At 36.8% G+C, this 17938-nt stretch overlaps 1 protein-coding gene across 3 annotated transcripts in view; it reads right to left on the bottom strand.

The window, feature by feature from the left end:
* Positions 1-17571, bottom strand: part of AKAP11 (A-kinase anchoring protein 11) — a 35600-nt gene extending 18029 nt beyond the window's left edge. For all 3 annotated transcript variants that reach the window (XM_066313337.1, XM_066313336.1, XM_066313335.1), the window contains exons 1-6: positions 17398-17571; positions 11726-11842; positions 8220-8267; positions 6692-6826; positions 5590-5854; positions 479-5135 (exon numbers count right to left, since the gene is read on the bottom strand). In XM_066313337.1, coding sequence (XP_066169434.1) covers positions 479-5135; positions 5590-5854; positions 6692-6826; positions 8220-8267; positions 11726-11842; positions 17398-17457 — 5282 coding nt within the window. In that variant the 5' untranslated portion in view covers positions 17458-17571. The remainder of the gene's footprint in view (positions 1-478; positions 5136-5589; positions 5855-6691; positions 6827-8219; positions 8268-11725; positions 11843-17397) is intronic.
* Positions 17572-17938: the final 367 nt, after the last annotated feature.

Here is a 17938-nt window from a genome sequence, read left to right on the forward strand (position 1 = left end):
TTCTTTTTTTTTTCTTTTTCCTAGTAGTAAAGACACTATCACAACACAGCCATAACAAAAAAATGAAGTCTTCATACTACAAAGCTCATTTGACCAGCATCAGATGTTGAAGAGGAAGTATGAACAGGGAACAAACCTGGATTCTGTCACGGATCATAGATCAACAAAACCTTTAAGGACTAGTATGTACAACTGTAGGTACTATTTTGAAGTTGAAGTAAGTTCCACTTATTATTTACCTATTGGAACATATGTGTGCTGATATACATAGTATGCTCAGTTTCAAGCTCACATAAAAAGCTTTTTTCCCTCAGTTTTGAGTTATTTAAATATAACCAGAAGAACAAAAAGAAAACATTCAGAATATAAAGTGTGTCTTTTTAAGAAAATATATATTAAAATTCCTTCTTAGAACATACTTGTATTAACAACCTTTTACTGGTACAAAATTCAACAAATAAGAGAAAATTATTATTACCTTATGGTAACTGCCTGACCAATATTAGTCATAGCTGATGTCATTATTTCAGTAGTAAGGCTTTCAGCAAAACTGACTCCATCTTGTCCAATACCACTGTCAGCTGTCAGACTTGTGTAACTCAGCTCTCTTTCTGCTTTCTCTACAGCTGCAGTAGCCCCCTTGTCAGAAAACACTGTCCTCTGTTCTACGTCAACGTGAATTTTGGGAATATCGAGCTGAAACACTCTTGAATTTTGACAGGCACCACCCAATCCAGAATGAAGAAAATGCCTCACTGGAATGCACGGCTCTTGTGCAGGTAGTTGATGGGACATACTTCCTGTACAGTACCGGTGTTCCTTCATATTGCAGTATCTACAGACAGTTCCAGAAAAAGGAGACAGTTTCTCAGAATACAAGAGCTTATCCCCATTTTTTCTGTTTTCAGCCACATGGAGAACAGCTGACTCTAAACTCATTTCTAGAGTATCATCTGCTACTTTCCTAGCATATTGTTCTATAGCTTGAATTATGCCTTCACTGTAGCCATTTTCATTTATATTACCTGTACTATGATAGAGTTTATGATCTGGGGAGAAAGGACGAAATGTCCTAGAAAACCTTGTTTTAATGATATCCCCTGCGACTTCATCAAAATCAGTCTTTTTATATAGACAGGAATCTGTTAGAGACTTTGGCAAACATCCTCCCGACATCTTCAGTTTCTTCCTGACATCACAAGTGATACTGTGTGCAATGGATTCGGAAAAATGTAAAAACTCTGTACATTCCATTCTCTGTGCACAGACACTCCTCTCGAACATTTGGCCTTCACAGTGACGAATGCCGCTTTTCACTTGCTGCACTGCGTCTTTATTCTCTGCTTTGATCAGCTCCAGCTTACCATTTACCTGTGCATTTTGCCCAGGAAATGCCTTTCTGCTGTATCTGAATTTGGTTTTTCTAGCAGCTTGCTGCAAGCCCGATTTGATAGACCTGTAAGCAAGTCTGCTGGCATACTGATCCACTAACAGCTCAGTGTTACCTCCTTCTCTTTTCAGAACCCGGATAACATGATCTGCGTACTCATCAGTCACACTTTCACAGCTCGGGTACTTGGAAGTCAAACCTGTCGCGCCTGAACCTTGTGGTAAAGGAAGCACAGATGAATCTCTCTCCCACGGCCACTGGTCCTGTACTGGCCCACACCACTCTTTTGAACTGCCATCTTTATCGTCTTTTCTCACATAAAAGCAATCCACCTGGCAGTTAACCCGCTTCAATCTCAACAGCTTGCAATGCCTTGACTTCACTACTTTCTTGGCCTCATTGATGACTTTTCCTGCCATATCACCCGCATAATTCCACAAGGAATTACGTGCCTCTTCTGGCATATTTACAAATGCAGCATATCCACATCTCTTCTTTTGCATCCCTAACTGAGCCTTCATACCAGCTTCTCTTTCATTCATTTTACCACCTAAATGGGAAGCAGCCATTTCAGTCGCCACTGAAATTATGCGGCTAGCTAGGCAATCTGCATACTGAATTGTTTTTGCTGAATGCTCCTCTTTTGCAACAGGCATTTCAGAATGATCTTCATCTTCACTACTTTCCACTTCTTCAGAAAGCGACCGCATGAGTTTCAGCATAAATTCCTCATTTTCCAAAGAGTCGTGTTCAGTTTCAGATGAATCAGTAATGGATGGATTGTAGGGTGTAGAAGGTGGTGTTGCAGGTGCAAATTCCTTTGCTAATTCTCCCTTGAGTTTCTTGGACAGTTTTTTTAGGTTCTTTTCAGAACTATTTTGACATGGTACAAGAGGAGTCGGTGGGGGTGTATCAGGCATTAAACAGGTATTTCCATGTTTCAGGCTTGATTTTTCTTCCATCTGCAAAGTACCTTCACTGCCAAGCGTCTCTGAAGAAAAGCTATTTGCATGCAGAAAACAATCAGTCTGCCCATAATTCAAAGCTCCTGCTGATGGTTTCTGGATATCGCTTTTTTTGGAAGGTTTGTTTAAACACGTTACTGAACAGCTTCCAGTGTCAGTACAGTCCTCTAGAACATGCCTAGCAAAAGTCACAGTGGAACAAGGTGGGGGTGATTTTGAAGAAACCTTGTTGCCTTTTTGTTCTTGCCAACAATCTTTAGACTCTAAAAAACACTGAACAGAATGAATTGGAGTAAGAAATTTACAGGGGTTATTCAAAGGCAACTGTTGTTGTTCCACAATTATAGAAACATTACTTTGTTTCTCAGCCTCTTGCTTCTTTATCACACATTGTTCCCTTCGACTGGTATCTCTGCAAGTCTGTGAGCTCACATTACAGGTTAAGTTCTCACTGGTGTTGCACAACACAGTTTTACTTTCTTCCACAGATTGTTTTATGACATACTTGGCCAAATGATCTGCAAACATGCTCTTTCGGGAGTCTTCACCAGTACCTTGCACATAAGGCTTTTTATCTATTACTCTTCTTGTTAAAAAATCTGAATACTCTTCTACTGCTTTTGTTACTCTAGATGAGGTTATGGTTTCATAAGCTTCATTTACTATCATATCTACCATAGTTCCAGAGAAAGTATTAATGCCTTTTGACCCACTTCTCAATTCTGAATTATTGATCATTCCAGATCTGCTATTTGTTAGTTTAGTATCATTCTGGTTACAAAAGAGCGATGGGGTACTTTCAGTACTTTGATTGTGATCTGAAGTTAGATAAATATTTCTGAAAGAAGCAACTTCCTCCTCTCTCGTTCTGCTTGTGAAAAACGGATGAGTGGAGTCTTTGAAGACTTTCGTACTGTCATCAGCATTTAGAACACTGGATACTTTTGCTTTGTAAGCATCAGAGGAGACCTGTTGCTGACAAAGTGCACTTCCAGCTAAGGGCACAGGTATTGAACTCACAACACCAGAGGTACAAAATAGAGCTTGCTGTACTGTATATTCCTTCTTGGAGTCTTGGATTGGCTTTAGTGCTACCCTATCATTAAAATTAGGAGAAACTGTGGAAGTCTGTGTTGACTCTAACGTACTTTCTGCACTTACATATTTGACATTGTCCATGGAAACACTAATGGCTGCTTGTGTTGTGAAGGTCACATCAACCTGGGAGAGTTCAATAAATGCCTCCTGAATGACAGATTCAGACAAATCTCGGGCATAGGATCTTACCACTTTGTTTTCATAATCAAATGATGAGGGCTGTGCAGTAGGTGTTGATGGATACGAAAACTGGCATACTTCCATGATTCCTTCAAACACAAGTTCTTCAGCAAGGTCTGCTGCGAACCGTGCAACAGTGTTGGTAAATATTTGTTTCTTTACCTGACGCAATTCTTTCAAAGCACCAGTTATAGCTTCGCTCACCAAAAAGTTTGCTATGCCATTAATGGCACGCTCCTTCAGCGAGATTGCTCTACGTCTTCCAATCTCATAAAAAGCCATTTGAAAGACTGAAGAAGTCAACCTAGAAGCCAAATGGCAAAGTGCATTTGTGCATGAAGAAACACCTTTTTGAAGGTCTTTAAATGCACTGCCAAAACTTTTTTCAACCAATTCAGTTGCAAATTTTTGAATGCTATCTCTTATCATTAGTGACTTATGCTTAGATTTTACTTGCTTCTCTGGTTCCTTACTAGTTTTCATTGTGAGATCTGCAGCTTGCCTCTTCTTCTCTTTCAAAGCAACCCTTTTGTGCTTTGAATCACTCTCTGTACACATTTGTTCTGATGAGGACTCAGAAAAAAAAACAGAACCCAGTATTTCACATGAAACACTGTCGGCATACGCTGAGTAACTGTTATAAGCTGCATCATGGTGACTCTGACCTGTCCCATCTCCACCAAGATTAATTCGACACAAACATTCGGAAGAACCGCAGCTCCCTAGGGGGCTGAAGGCCGATGTTCTGATGGGGCTGAAGAAGCCTCCATTCTCTTCCCCTGATGTTTTAACTGGGCGAGGGGAATCTGGGACCTCGAAGATGCTGCTGTACGGTGATTCTGGCTTACGGGGAGTTGGTTTCTTTACATTGGCGGGGAGCATGGGACGATCAAACTTGAATTTCTGAGGATTCATTGTAACACTTGCAGAAGATAATTTTTCATGTGCAGTCCTCCTTTTCTGGACAGGATTCCCTAGGATGGGATCCCTAATAATTTTACAAGAGTTTTCCAAGGCTTGTTCCAGCTCATCAAACTGATCAAAACTATCAAAAAATTCACTCACTTCTGAATCTGAATCTTCTATACCATCTTTTACTACTGGGATTTTTGGCAGCTGAAGTTTTGCCTTCAAGCTTTTTTGATACCCTTCTTCATCTAAGAAGATGATGGGGCTTGGACTGGAGCAATCTGACTCAGAGGATTCAGCTGGAGAGGAAGAAAACAATGTTTTACGTAAAAAATTAACACCTTGATCAGAAGGATTATATGGCTTGTAGAAACTCCTTTGTATCCAAGGATCAGAAACTGAGGTTGTAACTGAATTCTTTACTGAGGACAGCTCCTTAAGTCCCAAAATATCAATCAAAGTAGAAGATCTGGCAGATGATTTTCGACGTGCAGAACCCACAAGAATCTTTGAGTCAACAGCTTCTAAACACTGAGCAGGAATGGTCTGCGAAGCAGCATCTCGATGGTTTTGAGAAGTAAAGCTGCCTGTACCTGAACAACAACAACAACAACAACAAAGATAAAAAGAGATTGCTTCACCAACAATTTCCACAGAACTACAGCAAACTAGACAGATTTTAATGGCAACTTCTGGGTTTACTATTGTTGCAAAATGCTAGCTCATCTTCCATAATTAAAGCAATCTTTCATTTTCTTTAAATCCTATTATACAAATCTAATCACTGACAAACTAATGCATTTTTAGCACACAAAGTAGAACAAGATTTTATTTGATATCCATCCAACACTGAGATCAGAATCTTTGGTTTATGAGTTGGTAAGCTGCAGTGAAAAGAGCAAAAAATTAATTTTTCAATTGCATAATATCCCTTTACAAGGCATGATTAATGTGAAAAAAACTACAATTTATTTACATTTACTTTCTTATTAAATCCAAACAGCCCAAATTTCAAACACTAATTTCTACAAGTGTGCAGAAGCTTACCAGCACTTAGTATCTTTGAAGGTTCATCTTCATCTAAGTGTTCAAAAGCAGTGACAAAATCATCCTCAATTGAAGAAACTGACTGATTTGTGTCATCATCTTCTCCATGGGTTGTCTCAGTTTGATGATTTTGTGAAGAGTTTATTTCCACTGCAAATCTTATGCCTGATGTATACTTGCTTAGCAAGGTAAATATATAATCAACTTTGATCCTTGGGAATGAAGGAGACAGTCTCATCACACAAAACACTTCAGGAAGCTGATTCTTGAAATAGACAACAACAAGAAAACAAACATAGTAATCTTCAAGGGATGCCTTCCATTTTTATGAAGAATAAATAATTTTGAAGTATTTTAAATACAAGAAAATTAATTCAACAGTTTATGTAGACTGATAGATAGAATTACTTATTTTTGTAAGGTCTGCATTCTGAATAAATCATTGCAATAATGTAACACAACCACGATAACATGTACCAAAGAATCTATTAAAGAATGCATGTTAAAAATTTGTGGAGGAAGACAGTATTTCAGAGCATGTTTATGCCGTATAATATTTTAGTTTACAAGATATCTGATTCTTCGAGGTACCTTTAATCTTGTATGCAATGTTTGTAATTGGAAAGAATATAATTAGCACGGTAATAATGGGAACAATACAGGAATACAAATAATTGAAATTATATCATTAACAGCATTTATAATTTTTTTTTTTAAAAGCGATCACTGAGTTTTATAAACACCAGACATTCCCTTAATTTTGGGTACCTCTGTTTCTACAACAAGTCTGCTGAAGATGAAAGCTATCTGAGCAGAGCAGAGATAGGTAAGCTGACAAACTTCATATTCCCTCCAAACTGCCAGTGAGATGGACTATAGCCTAGCAGAAGCATGGGATCAGCACCATAATTAAATATTTGTTAAGTATTTTCTGTAAACAATACAGCTCAGTTTATTTTCATGAAACAACAGAAATATAAGATTAATACTACTGTGGCTAAGATGGCCCAAAACCAAAAGCAAGACAGGGTGTAATAAGACTAAACTCTTTAGAAGGCAAAATGTAATGCTTCTGACATGCAAGAAAACACAAAAATTTTACCTGATGTTTCATGACATAAGGTTTTGCCAAGGTTTTCTTTACGTCTTTTAGAAATACAGCCTCATTTTCTTTTAATTTGCGCAACTGGAGCGATTTCAGAACATCTGGAAGCTCTATAGAAACAGCTGACAACTCCTGATTTTAAATAAAAAACATTGAGAATATAAAATCAAAAAAACAGCATGCAAATGACAATGGTGTTGATTTTGTACCTCCCCTAAATCCTAACTGCTGCTAATTCTGGTAAAGTTTTTCTTTTCTTCCTTATTTCTTACTCCATCCCCCCACTTACTCTCTCAAACTGTGATGTAAAGCTTGTGTAAACAAGATTTAATTCAGTCCATACTTGGAAAATGCCTAAAAGTCATAAAGCAGAATCTTGAAAGTGCTGAAAAGCAGCTTCATGTCCTACAGAATACCAAACTACACTGACCTCAGCTATGATGGTTGTGAATGGATCTCCACATGCTCTTTGTGGGCTTTATTGGGACAGTGTTCTAGCTCCCTATCACAAAAACATGAGCAAGACACTTCTTTAACACGACCTTGGACAAATTTTAGATTTATCTAATACAGAAGAGGCCTATGAAAGACCTACAATGTTTTTTCCAACACTTCAAACACTACTGAAACCCTATGGTTCAAAGCAAATCTCCATCAACCTGTTCTGTCCAACCTTCTCTAAATTCCTAATTCTAATCTAATTCTAAACAATCAAATGGTTCTCACCCATACTTGAAAAAATGTCTAGTACTATAATTTGAAGAATTAGCAACACTGATCTAATAAGGAACACAAATGGATTCAGAGTTTCTGTTTTACATTTTAAAACATCAGCGAACTATTACAAGCAATCTCTACTAAGATCTAGACAGAGCAGAAACATGGAATTTTACTTTGAACATGTGAGTTATGAATTATACTGATACGTAAATTGCACAGGAAGACTAAATCTTTAACTTATGAAAATGGCACATCATAACCCTCATAGTCTGCTACACTCCACCTTTTAAAATAATATTTCCTTATCTAAATCTCCAGAATAACATTTTAAGGCATAACCATAATACTGACTCACAAACCCCCACCAGCAATTCACAGCTAGAGGTCAGACCAGTAAAGTTTAGTTTCACACATGCAACTGCACCATATCAATAAGCACAACTCAACTAAGGGTAAGATAACAAACCAAAATACTGATACACGTAAGCTTTTAACAACAATGAAACCCAAACCAAAAAAAGCACCCACAAAAAATACAACCGAGGCCCTACCCACCCAAACATCACCCCCCTCGCAACCAATCATTCTCCCCCACTGCATTTAAGTACAAAGACTGACCCAGGTAACACTGTAGATTTATATCAAACACTGATTATCCTAGTAAAATAATTATTTTCAGCTGTTGAAACTTAGGCTTTTAAATACTCAAAATACATCTATTCCATTTCTTGAACATCAAATTTCTTCCAGTTAAAAAATTAGGTGCTACTTAGAAGAAATTTTACAGTATAGATATATACTGTACCTGCAAGTGAGCAGTACCCATCTCTTCCACAAAACCTATAAATGTAATCTGTAAAATAAATACACGAGTACAGTCAAGTACAGTAAAGATTTTTTGTGTGTTTCCTGCAGATTAAAAATTTAGCAGACTTTAAACTAAAGCTTCATTCTACTGCCACAAAAACCATACCTTAGGGCAGCACAACTTGCTCAAAGAGTAGCACACAGTCATACATAAGGAATGGTAATGCTATACTATTTGACTTGAGAAAGGTCAGCTCAGACTGAAGAGCATTGTATTATACAACATTGAAAACTCACTACACAGGAATTATTCTCCTGGCTAGTATATACAGAGCAAAACATATAAGCCTCATTACATCTTTTAAAATACAGACAGTTTTGCAAAGATCAGAGCTCATCCGTCCTTGCTTCAGGCTGCGCACATATAAAACAGTTCCAGTCTGAAATCTGTCCATGCTGATAAACTGTTATACATTTGGATATACTGAACAAAGCATAATGCCAACACATTATCCAATTTACCATGTAAATTGATTAGCCTAAGGCTAAAACACAACAGATTACTTAAGCCTCATGTTTGCATGCCATTGCCAAGTAAATAAATCCTAACATAAAAAATTTAAAATATTCAATCTTCCACACACAAAAAAAAAGGTCCCGTCAGGCTCAGGAACCTTGAGTATGCCAGAAATATCAGTTTTACCTCAGGTTTTTGTGCTTGTGGACAAAGGAAACATTTTATCACATACTGTCCCTCTCTTCTATCTACAGGTGTTTTGTACCACTCAACACAAACAGACTGAAGAGAGTCAGTCACTGCTCAAACTCTCTTTCAAATGTCAGTCAGTTCTCACTTATTATTTCCCTAACAACAAATTAATAGGCCATTTGCACTTAAAAAAACCCCAAACAAACCAAGACATTTATTTTCAAAACAAGGGTGTTGGAAAATAAACTTTGCTTCCGTTTTGTAGATATGGAATTAAGCACAGAGGCTAAATACTTCCACTGACGTTTGAAATTCAGGTTTATATGGTTTGGGTTCCATTTTTTCAGAGCACTATGCAATAGACTGATTTTGAAGCCATAATTCATAAATTTGCAGCATAAATTTCCACTTACTCCAAAGAACATCACTATGTTTATATCAACATATTATTAACTGGTTCAGCTACCTTGTATATACACAGAATCTCTGTAAGTACAGAGCTACAAAAAAAGGAATGGTCAGAATTCTGTTTTGAATTGTATTCGTATTTTGAATATGTCCTTTCCAAGTGTGAGCAAAAAAACCCCAGTATTTATTTTCAACCAAAATCATACTATGAAAAAATCTGTCTTGTTTATTTCAGGGGGTTTCATGGTAGAAAAAAGATCTCATACTTCCAGTTAATATCTTCTAGCTTACATCCACTTATCCTTATGCCAGGTATGACACGAGATAATGCTTCTCCATAGCATTCCAAACAGTCCCAGACAAATTACACATCTGCAGCACCACATTCACTGTGTTAACTGTGAAACAATCCTGTCTGAGCAATGTTACTCTTCAACTCCTGCACCTTCTCTTCAACTACAAAATTCATCTGCACAACATCTGCAAGACATACTTAAACCTCGACATTTTTTTATCTGTGCAGTACGTACAATAAGAACTGAATTCCTCTACAGAAGGGGCAAAATATCAAACAATTTAAACTACCTGGGGAAAAAGCTAGTTCTCTAAAGAACATTTTGAGAGGTTTTAAAGTTTGTTGCCATTTGGGGTTTTTTGGCAGTTTTGCTCCAGTTTTTTAATGGGTGTTTCTTCTTTGTCTTCTTACATGTCCCTTCCTCTTCCTCAAGATAATGATTACAACCATAATCTTCTCCCATTAGATAACTCATTGTGAAAGACAGGGCAGTGAGCAGGAGTCATAGCTTCACACAAATGAAGGGCAATATTACACTGTGACATCAGCAGACAGCTGTCAAGGACACCACAACACTACTGACTCTGTCTATTTTTGCTTTGATGACAAGACTAATCTGGATCTCTTTATTGTGGTCAAACTACAGTTTTCACAGAAAATAAAGTCACCCTCTAATACCTTGAACATGTCTGAAGTTAGTCCATCAGTTAAAATTTGGAGAGTAGGCCAAGGAAATAAAAAGGTCATCAGTAACGTCTTTTCTTTAAACTAAAAAGAAGTGTATGAGACACTGTAATTGAAGGCTACCTTAAGTCATGGGTACAAAGAAAACAGTACAGGAAAACCTAAATTCTGGTTTTATCAAGTCTGAGTTCTTCTAACATCATCCTCCATGTAAGTTATCTTTTCCTGCACTTTCATAAGGAAAAAATACCTGTTCTGTGACAGGATATTGACCCTCTTACATATCAACCAGAGGGCCCTTAATTGCTCGATCTCATAAGGTAACTATAGTCAGCTATCTTTCTCCACAGGGACCATTACTGCAGGCACATAAAACATGTTCCCAGATATTTGTCAGGTATTTTCTACCAGACAAAAAAGCCTTCACAGATTCTAAAGCATGGTCTGCCTGATCACATAAAGACAAGGCTTTGCTCACACCTCCACTGCATAGCCCTTTCTCGTTATGTTAATCTGTCATAGCTTTCCTCATTTCAGAAATTCAGTTTCTTGCCTGCTCCCCAAATGTCTTAACCTCTGACTGTACCCACTCAGTTACACAACCTCTGGTGTTATCCAGGCAACCCTAACTCATCAATCTGCCTCTTACTACTGCTTATGCAATTATCAGTCATCCCTAACCACTTCCTCAGTTGTCTTTACTTCAATTCTCCCTATCTCAGCTCCTCTGCATGGCGTGTTCAGGTCAGCCTCTCCTTCTCTAAGCTCCTTGTCAGATCTGTCAACTACAAATTAGAAGTCTTATAAAACCCATAACACAAGTTACATGATACATAGAGCTTTTACTTTTTTCTTTTCCCTTTGGGGAAATTGTTGTTAGCCTTGTAACTCAAACAATTCTAGTAATTCCTCTTTACAGCTTGAGATTTACCTAGATAATCTCACATTCTGTCAGGTCTACTTCTCTCTAGACCTCATCCAGCTTTCAGACCATCTGTAACCACATAAAATAAGATCTACAATTCTGAGGCTTCAGCTTTTATCTGCAGACCTGAATCTGCAGAAAGACCAGTAGTCTTCTGCTACTTTGTTAGGATACCATCCATACAACCTTGATCATAGCAGTGCTCACAAATGCAGTACACTCAAGTCATCTATTTACACATTTTTGTCTTCTAGTTTCACAAATTCTCCAAAGCAGAGAAATGTTATCTTGAAATGTCACAGCCTTTTTAAGACTTCAGTGACTAAATTCAAGAATGACAATAGGGGGCATAGATTTTAAGGCCAGTAACTTGCAGCATTGTTTCCAGTTATTATCCTGCAGCTTTCCATAGTGTTTCAAGAAACATTGTTTTCAATCATAGCCACAAAATATATATATATAAATGGGAATGTTATGGCAAACCTCAATAAAATTATCTTGTTCTTCCTGATTTAAGCATTCCTCTGCTGATACATTGCATAACTCTTTCCTGCTGTGTAACAGTGACTTCATAGATTGCAGGATACTCTCACCAAAATTCTGGAAAAAAAAAATGAAAAGAAAAATTAAGAAAAAAATGCATGTTCACTTTCAGATACATGGTCCATCCATGTATTCTCTACTCCCCACAAGTTTTTCTACTTTGATTATTATTTCAAATTATTTTCTACATAAATCACCAGGTTTGACATTTAAATTTACTTCAGGACATGAAGCTGAAGCAGGTACAATTTTTCAAGCAATACTTTTATTCCAAAATTATTTGACATTCTTTAAAAACTTTTGAAAAAAAGGAAATATTAGAATACATGGAAAAAAACAGCAGATGAACCCAAGAAGAAATTTAATCACATCTATTCCTTGCATTGTAGCCTGTATACGGAACTTTTCCATCAGCTTTTCCTTAAATAGGACGAAAATCAATTTTAGCCAAGAAAGGTAATGGAGGTGCCTTCAAAAGTCAGAGGGAAGAAAACAAATAAGCAAACAAAAAACACCCAAGAAAATCCACATACACTCTTTCCCCTTCCTTTAGGAATACAAAACAATTGTAACTTAATCCCATGTAAATACTTCTCGTAACATTTCTTGTAATAAACTTATGGTGACATGCAAGCACCCAGGGATGGCTAAAAAAGGCTGAAGAATCCAAAACTTTCTCCCAGTGTAACAAAGCATAGCAGAACAAAAGAATCAACGCTATGAAGGCAAACAAGACTACAGAACAACAAAACATGGTTCACTTAGCTTGTAAAAAAGACAACATCTTCTCAATTGTTTTAGCAAGTCTGCAATCTTTTCTTTGTTTAATTTAAAATTTTCATCCTCTCTAGCAAATTGGAAAGTTAAGAAAACAAATAAGAACATCAGATGGTTAAAAATTATTAACCCAGTAATTATTCTCTATAAGACTGCCCTGTTAAAAATGACATGAGAAATCAGTGTGTCCCACTTATAACAAGGTATTTCAAATTTTCCTAGCTTCTCAAACAATAGGAGAAGTGCTAGATAGATAAATTTGGACAGAGAATGTTTTGCATTTCTGATATTCCCACAACAAAAACAAGCCCTTTACAGTAAAAAGTGATCTTACATATTACAGTAAAACCTCAAGAAAGATTTTATTTTTTCTCTGTATAAAAAGTAGTATCAAATACTACTACGTTGAAAACCAAATTAATAGAGCAGGGCCAGTGTCATTGCAGTTGTGCTCATGGCAACACAAAATTAGAACAGCGCTTCTAGAATGAACAGACAAAAGTAAAACACGACTTCAGGATCTTTGAAATTGCCAAAATACATTTCAGATGTTAGCCAACAAGGCTCAGACTGCCACACTGACAGCCAAGGTCAAGTGACACTAAAGAAGTCAAAACAGTAGCTTTATAGAAAAATAACAGCTGAACTATTTCTTAAAGTATTTTAGGTAGTTATTGGGTCATTTGAAATGAATTAATGAAGCGTTCACCTAATTTCCACTTTTATCTATTCCCTTGCCCCCATATGTAGTGGGAGCTACAATTTGCTCCCACTTTGTACTTTCCAAAGAATGCTGTCAGTGCCTTTCTCTGATTCTCTGGATCTTCCAAATTCACAGGAAGCTGAAATACCAATTATTGCTCAAAGACTGTTCCCTAGTAATCCCTTCATTCATCTTGTACAAAAGTAATTTCGGGAGCCAAACAAGTATGTTGAAATGTCTAATTTTCATCTTCTACAATAATCTAATCAGTCATAACATTGAAAATAGTAATTAGGTGAAAAAACCCATGACCTGTTAATTTTCTGCAAGGAAACAGTGCTTCAGTTTGAGCATGGATCATTGTCATCCTCTAGCTGGCATTTCTAAAGCTACAAACTATTACGCACACCTTATTTATAAACAACAACCTTTCCCTACTTTAACTCCTGAAAGTCAGAATGCGTAACTAGGAACCAGAACATGGTATGAGGAACCACTGAGGTGAAGGACAGTCCAACATTTTGGTGCATATTGAGTTGAAGTAGGAGAAGAAAGATGAAACAACTGGAAAAATCTCCCTAAGGTCTGGAAGGACCAGCATACAAGACTATATGCAGGTCTGGCAGACTATGGTGGCACTATGCAACTGAAGAGATAAAATATCCATAGTTAAAATGAGGAGGAATGAAGTGATATATGTTTTTCAGATCACATAACTGAATATAAAAAAACTGAATGTGAAAATAATAATCATACGGAAATTCACAGGCACACTACATACACAGAAGAAAAAATCCCACCTATCTGGACTTCCTTAGATCACTTAAATATATAAAGAGTTAACAAAACCAGGTAAACACAGAATTAACTAAAAGAGCTGGTTTTGGAAATGAACACTTTGCCTGGATGAAGATAAAGGGGGGTTTTGAGAATAGCTGATACAGATCAGAAAGCAAATTTCCCAAATTTATCTTGCGACTCATGTCAAGCATCATCATCATTAATAAATTTAATGAGGAAAAAAAGTAAATACCAAATGGAGACTCTTGGTAATTTGAAGTAAGCAGATATCATCAGCAAAGAAGGAGAATAGCAAACCATACAGGAAGAACTTGCTCAGCATGAGTGTTTTAAAAAACAGCCATAAGAAAGATACAGATTTGTCCTTAAAAACTTAAAGCAAGCTTTGAAATTGAATTGTAAATTCACAAGTTGGGAAATATAATACCTTAGCTGACTTCTTGATCATGGCATAGCACTGAATGAACAGTCAACATGATACTGCACTCAAAATAGCAAACATGCATCCTCTAGTGAAAGAACTGACATCAGAGTCACGGAGAAGGACATCCTGTGTAATTGCACATACAGTATTATCCACATGTAAAAAGAAGATTAACTAACAACATGCACAGAAAGTAGGACTACGAAGGATAATCACTGGAATGCAGAGGCTTTCATACAGAAGCAGACTAAAACCTTAGTTTACACTGTTTCCAAAAACCAAGGCTAACAGAGGACAGATCACCAATTGTAAAAAAGTGTGAACATCAGCAAAATGAAAGAAATTATTTAAGCAGAAGAATAAGGATTTCCATGAACAAGCAGGTATAAATTTGCTGTGAGTAGCTTCAGCCTGAAATTCATAGTCTTAGTTATTACCACTGTGTGGTTCAAAAAGACAAATCCAGCAGTAGGTACGGGGGGAGGTGTTTTAAAGCCCTCATGAACTGAGAAGCTATATTTAGTAACCTTTTGATATTCTTATCCTTATCAAACTTGTACTTGTGACAGCAGAGGACTGGACCAAATTTCAGAGAAATCCTCCGATCCAACAAACAACATAAGTTCTCTCACAATCCCGAACTAGGAGAAGCAAATACATTAAAAACTGAAAACTAGCAAGTTCCCAACACTATCAGCTTGGTTTAGGTAAGGACAAGAGGTCATTTCAATGAAAGGATGTAATTTTATTTTTATAACTAGTACACTTCCAAAGTACATCAACATATGGGCAAAAAATACCCAAGCACCCTAAAATGCTCTACTTTGTAAGCCTCTAGGACTTGGTATTCTTTCCTCACAGAAATTCTTGCAAGAAATCTTATTTCATTCACAAGCACAGATTTCAAATTTACTAAGTTCTGCCAGGGGAAAACCAAAAATACTGTCAAGGTGCTCTGACATGAACAGTAGAAATCCTTGTCACACCTCTAGCTCAACTGAGCAATTCAAAGATTTGCACTGTTCCAGCAAATCGAGAAGTCATTATCAAGGAATACATCACAGGAGATATTTGGTCTCACGAAATGTTTTAAAAAACAACTGTTTTCTAATATTTCAAACAGCCTGTAATATGCCACAATCTCTAGAGAAATGAAGTGCAGTGCTGGACTGCCACTCTTACTCTGCACTTAAGTAACAAAGCAGCTCTTCCTGATTTCATCTGCTCTAAGATTTAAAGGGACTGAATATTCTGAGGTAATTTTGTAAAAATAGAAACTAAGGCTTTAAATATGCATACCATAACTGTGCACTGACTTTAAAGAGCTACTACTGCAACAATTCCTGTTAGCAGTGACAAAGTATTACAAAGAGGACAAGAATCAGACTGCAGTCTTCTGTGAATCAACAGAAGTTGAAACACGGTGCGGTACTGACCACCCTACTGCCTGGCTCTATGAGAATGAAAGTTCCACACCACAATCTAAATAGACACCTCACAGGTAAACATCAAGAGGAGGCAGCCATAGATCAAAACAATGGAGTCTGGCTGCAGGAAAATGCAGAATTCTGCAAGGGTTGAATTAGTGTTTCTAGAACCACACAGTCCAGAATGGCTAATTGCAATTAATGGAGCAGTTCACAGAGGTAATATTTTAGGCAAATATTAGAATCAGTGAGGAACTACTGGTCACTATCATTATTAGAAAGATGCTTCTGTAACCCACAGGTCTAAAAACCTGGTGGGGCAGGGAGGGTGGTATTTGTTTTGTTGATTAAATTGAAACAGAAAAACGAATAAAAAGCAGACTTTAAAAGTAAGCTTATGCTCAAGTTAAGGATGCAAAGTTACTTGACTGTAGTTGAAGATCTCTATTTGAGCTGGACAGTTCTCATAAGCAAATAAAAAAAACAAGGTTTTATACCATGTGTCTTAAAGTGAAAGATTATCACCCATAATTAAAAATTGCTTAATATATGGCAGTGAACGGAACAACTGACTACCTACCTGTCTGTCTCCTAACACTCTCCTCTGCCTTCAAACAGGGCATATACCACAGACACTGTTTCTTTAAAACAACAAAATCTGCTCATGAAATAAAATAATGCCATTTTCACATGATAGGATGCTTCCTTGCTCAGTTTCTTCTCTTACTGTTTCAACAACTTGCAAATAAGGAAGACAATAATAACCAAAAAAGACCTAGAAAATTACTCATCTATGTTCAACTACCTAAAGAAATACGATTACAGAAATAAATTTGTTCCTTCAGGATAACTGCAACTTCTGTTTCATTAGGCGCTTGTAGAAGTTGCCAGAAAACTTTAGGAACAGTATTTATGTTCTCCAAGTTAAAGTGACAAAATTTTTTAAAAATAAATAAATTTAATATTAGAAATCCCTACTAATACCATTTGTAAGTGCTAGACATGTTTTCTTCTTCACCAAGGCACTTCCTAAATGTTCACACAAACACAAGGACAAACCAGACAAGACACCAATATCTAAAGATATAACAAACCCTAACACAGGCTTCACAGAATTCAATAAAACTATATAGTCATATTTTAATTTATTACATATAAACTCAAAAAATCTGCTCTAAAATAAAAGCTATATTCTAATACACAAGGTGAATTCTAGGAAATTATTAAATCACAATTTTATCACATCATCTTGAAAGACAAAAGCACCCTTTCCTTAAATTATGCTGTCTCTCAGTTCAACTGCACTAAATATACCAAAATGCAAAGCAAAAGCCATTTCTGTGCCTCCTTGAAATGTCAAACAACCAAAATTAAAACATAGTAAAAAAACTGCCACACAGAAAACTCAAATAAACCAGTTCACTTGCTTCATTATTAGATCTAAAAGCTCTGAAATATTTATTCAAATACAGATAATTACCTTTTCAACAGATACTCTTGATTTCATGCGATTGCCCTGAGCCCTGGCGTACATGTCCATGATCTTACCAATCGTGGTATTCGATGAAAGACGTCAGCTCAAAATTGCCTACGAAAAACATTTATATTTGATTATTTTATGATTATCCATTTAATGCGCACCCACTCTAAACATCAAGTAGACAAAACAAGAACCAATAAAAAACTATTAAAAAGTATTTTAAAGCCGGGAAGGATTAAACAGTACACCATCCATACTGACAGCTGCCTTTAAAAAATGCCTTAATGACCTTCAAAACCAGGCATGAAATGCAGAACGCAGACACTCAGCAGCAAGTTTCATCATTTTCCTTTAATTAGAATTTCAAGGCTGCATTGGGGGTGGGGAGGAACATAACATTAAATATTGTTTCACTGTCACCCATATGCTGGCAGGTTTTTCAGTGGGTTCCTGTACAATAAAACACACTGCAACCAGCCTTTAACAACCTTGGGAGGAAAACGCACAACTCGCCCACCCAGCCAACTGGCCCACTCATTTC

This window comes from Sylvia atricapilla, chromosome 2, assembly GCF_009819655.1.
Source record: "Sylvia atricapilla isolate bSylAtr1 chromosome 2, bSylAtr1.pri, whole genome shotgun sequence".
In the NCBI taxonomy this organism is placed as follows: Eukaryota; Metazoa; Chordata; class Aves; order Passeriformes; family Sylviidae; genus Sylvia; species Sylvia atricapilla.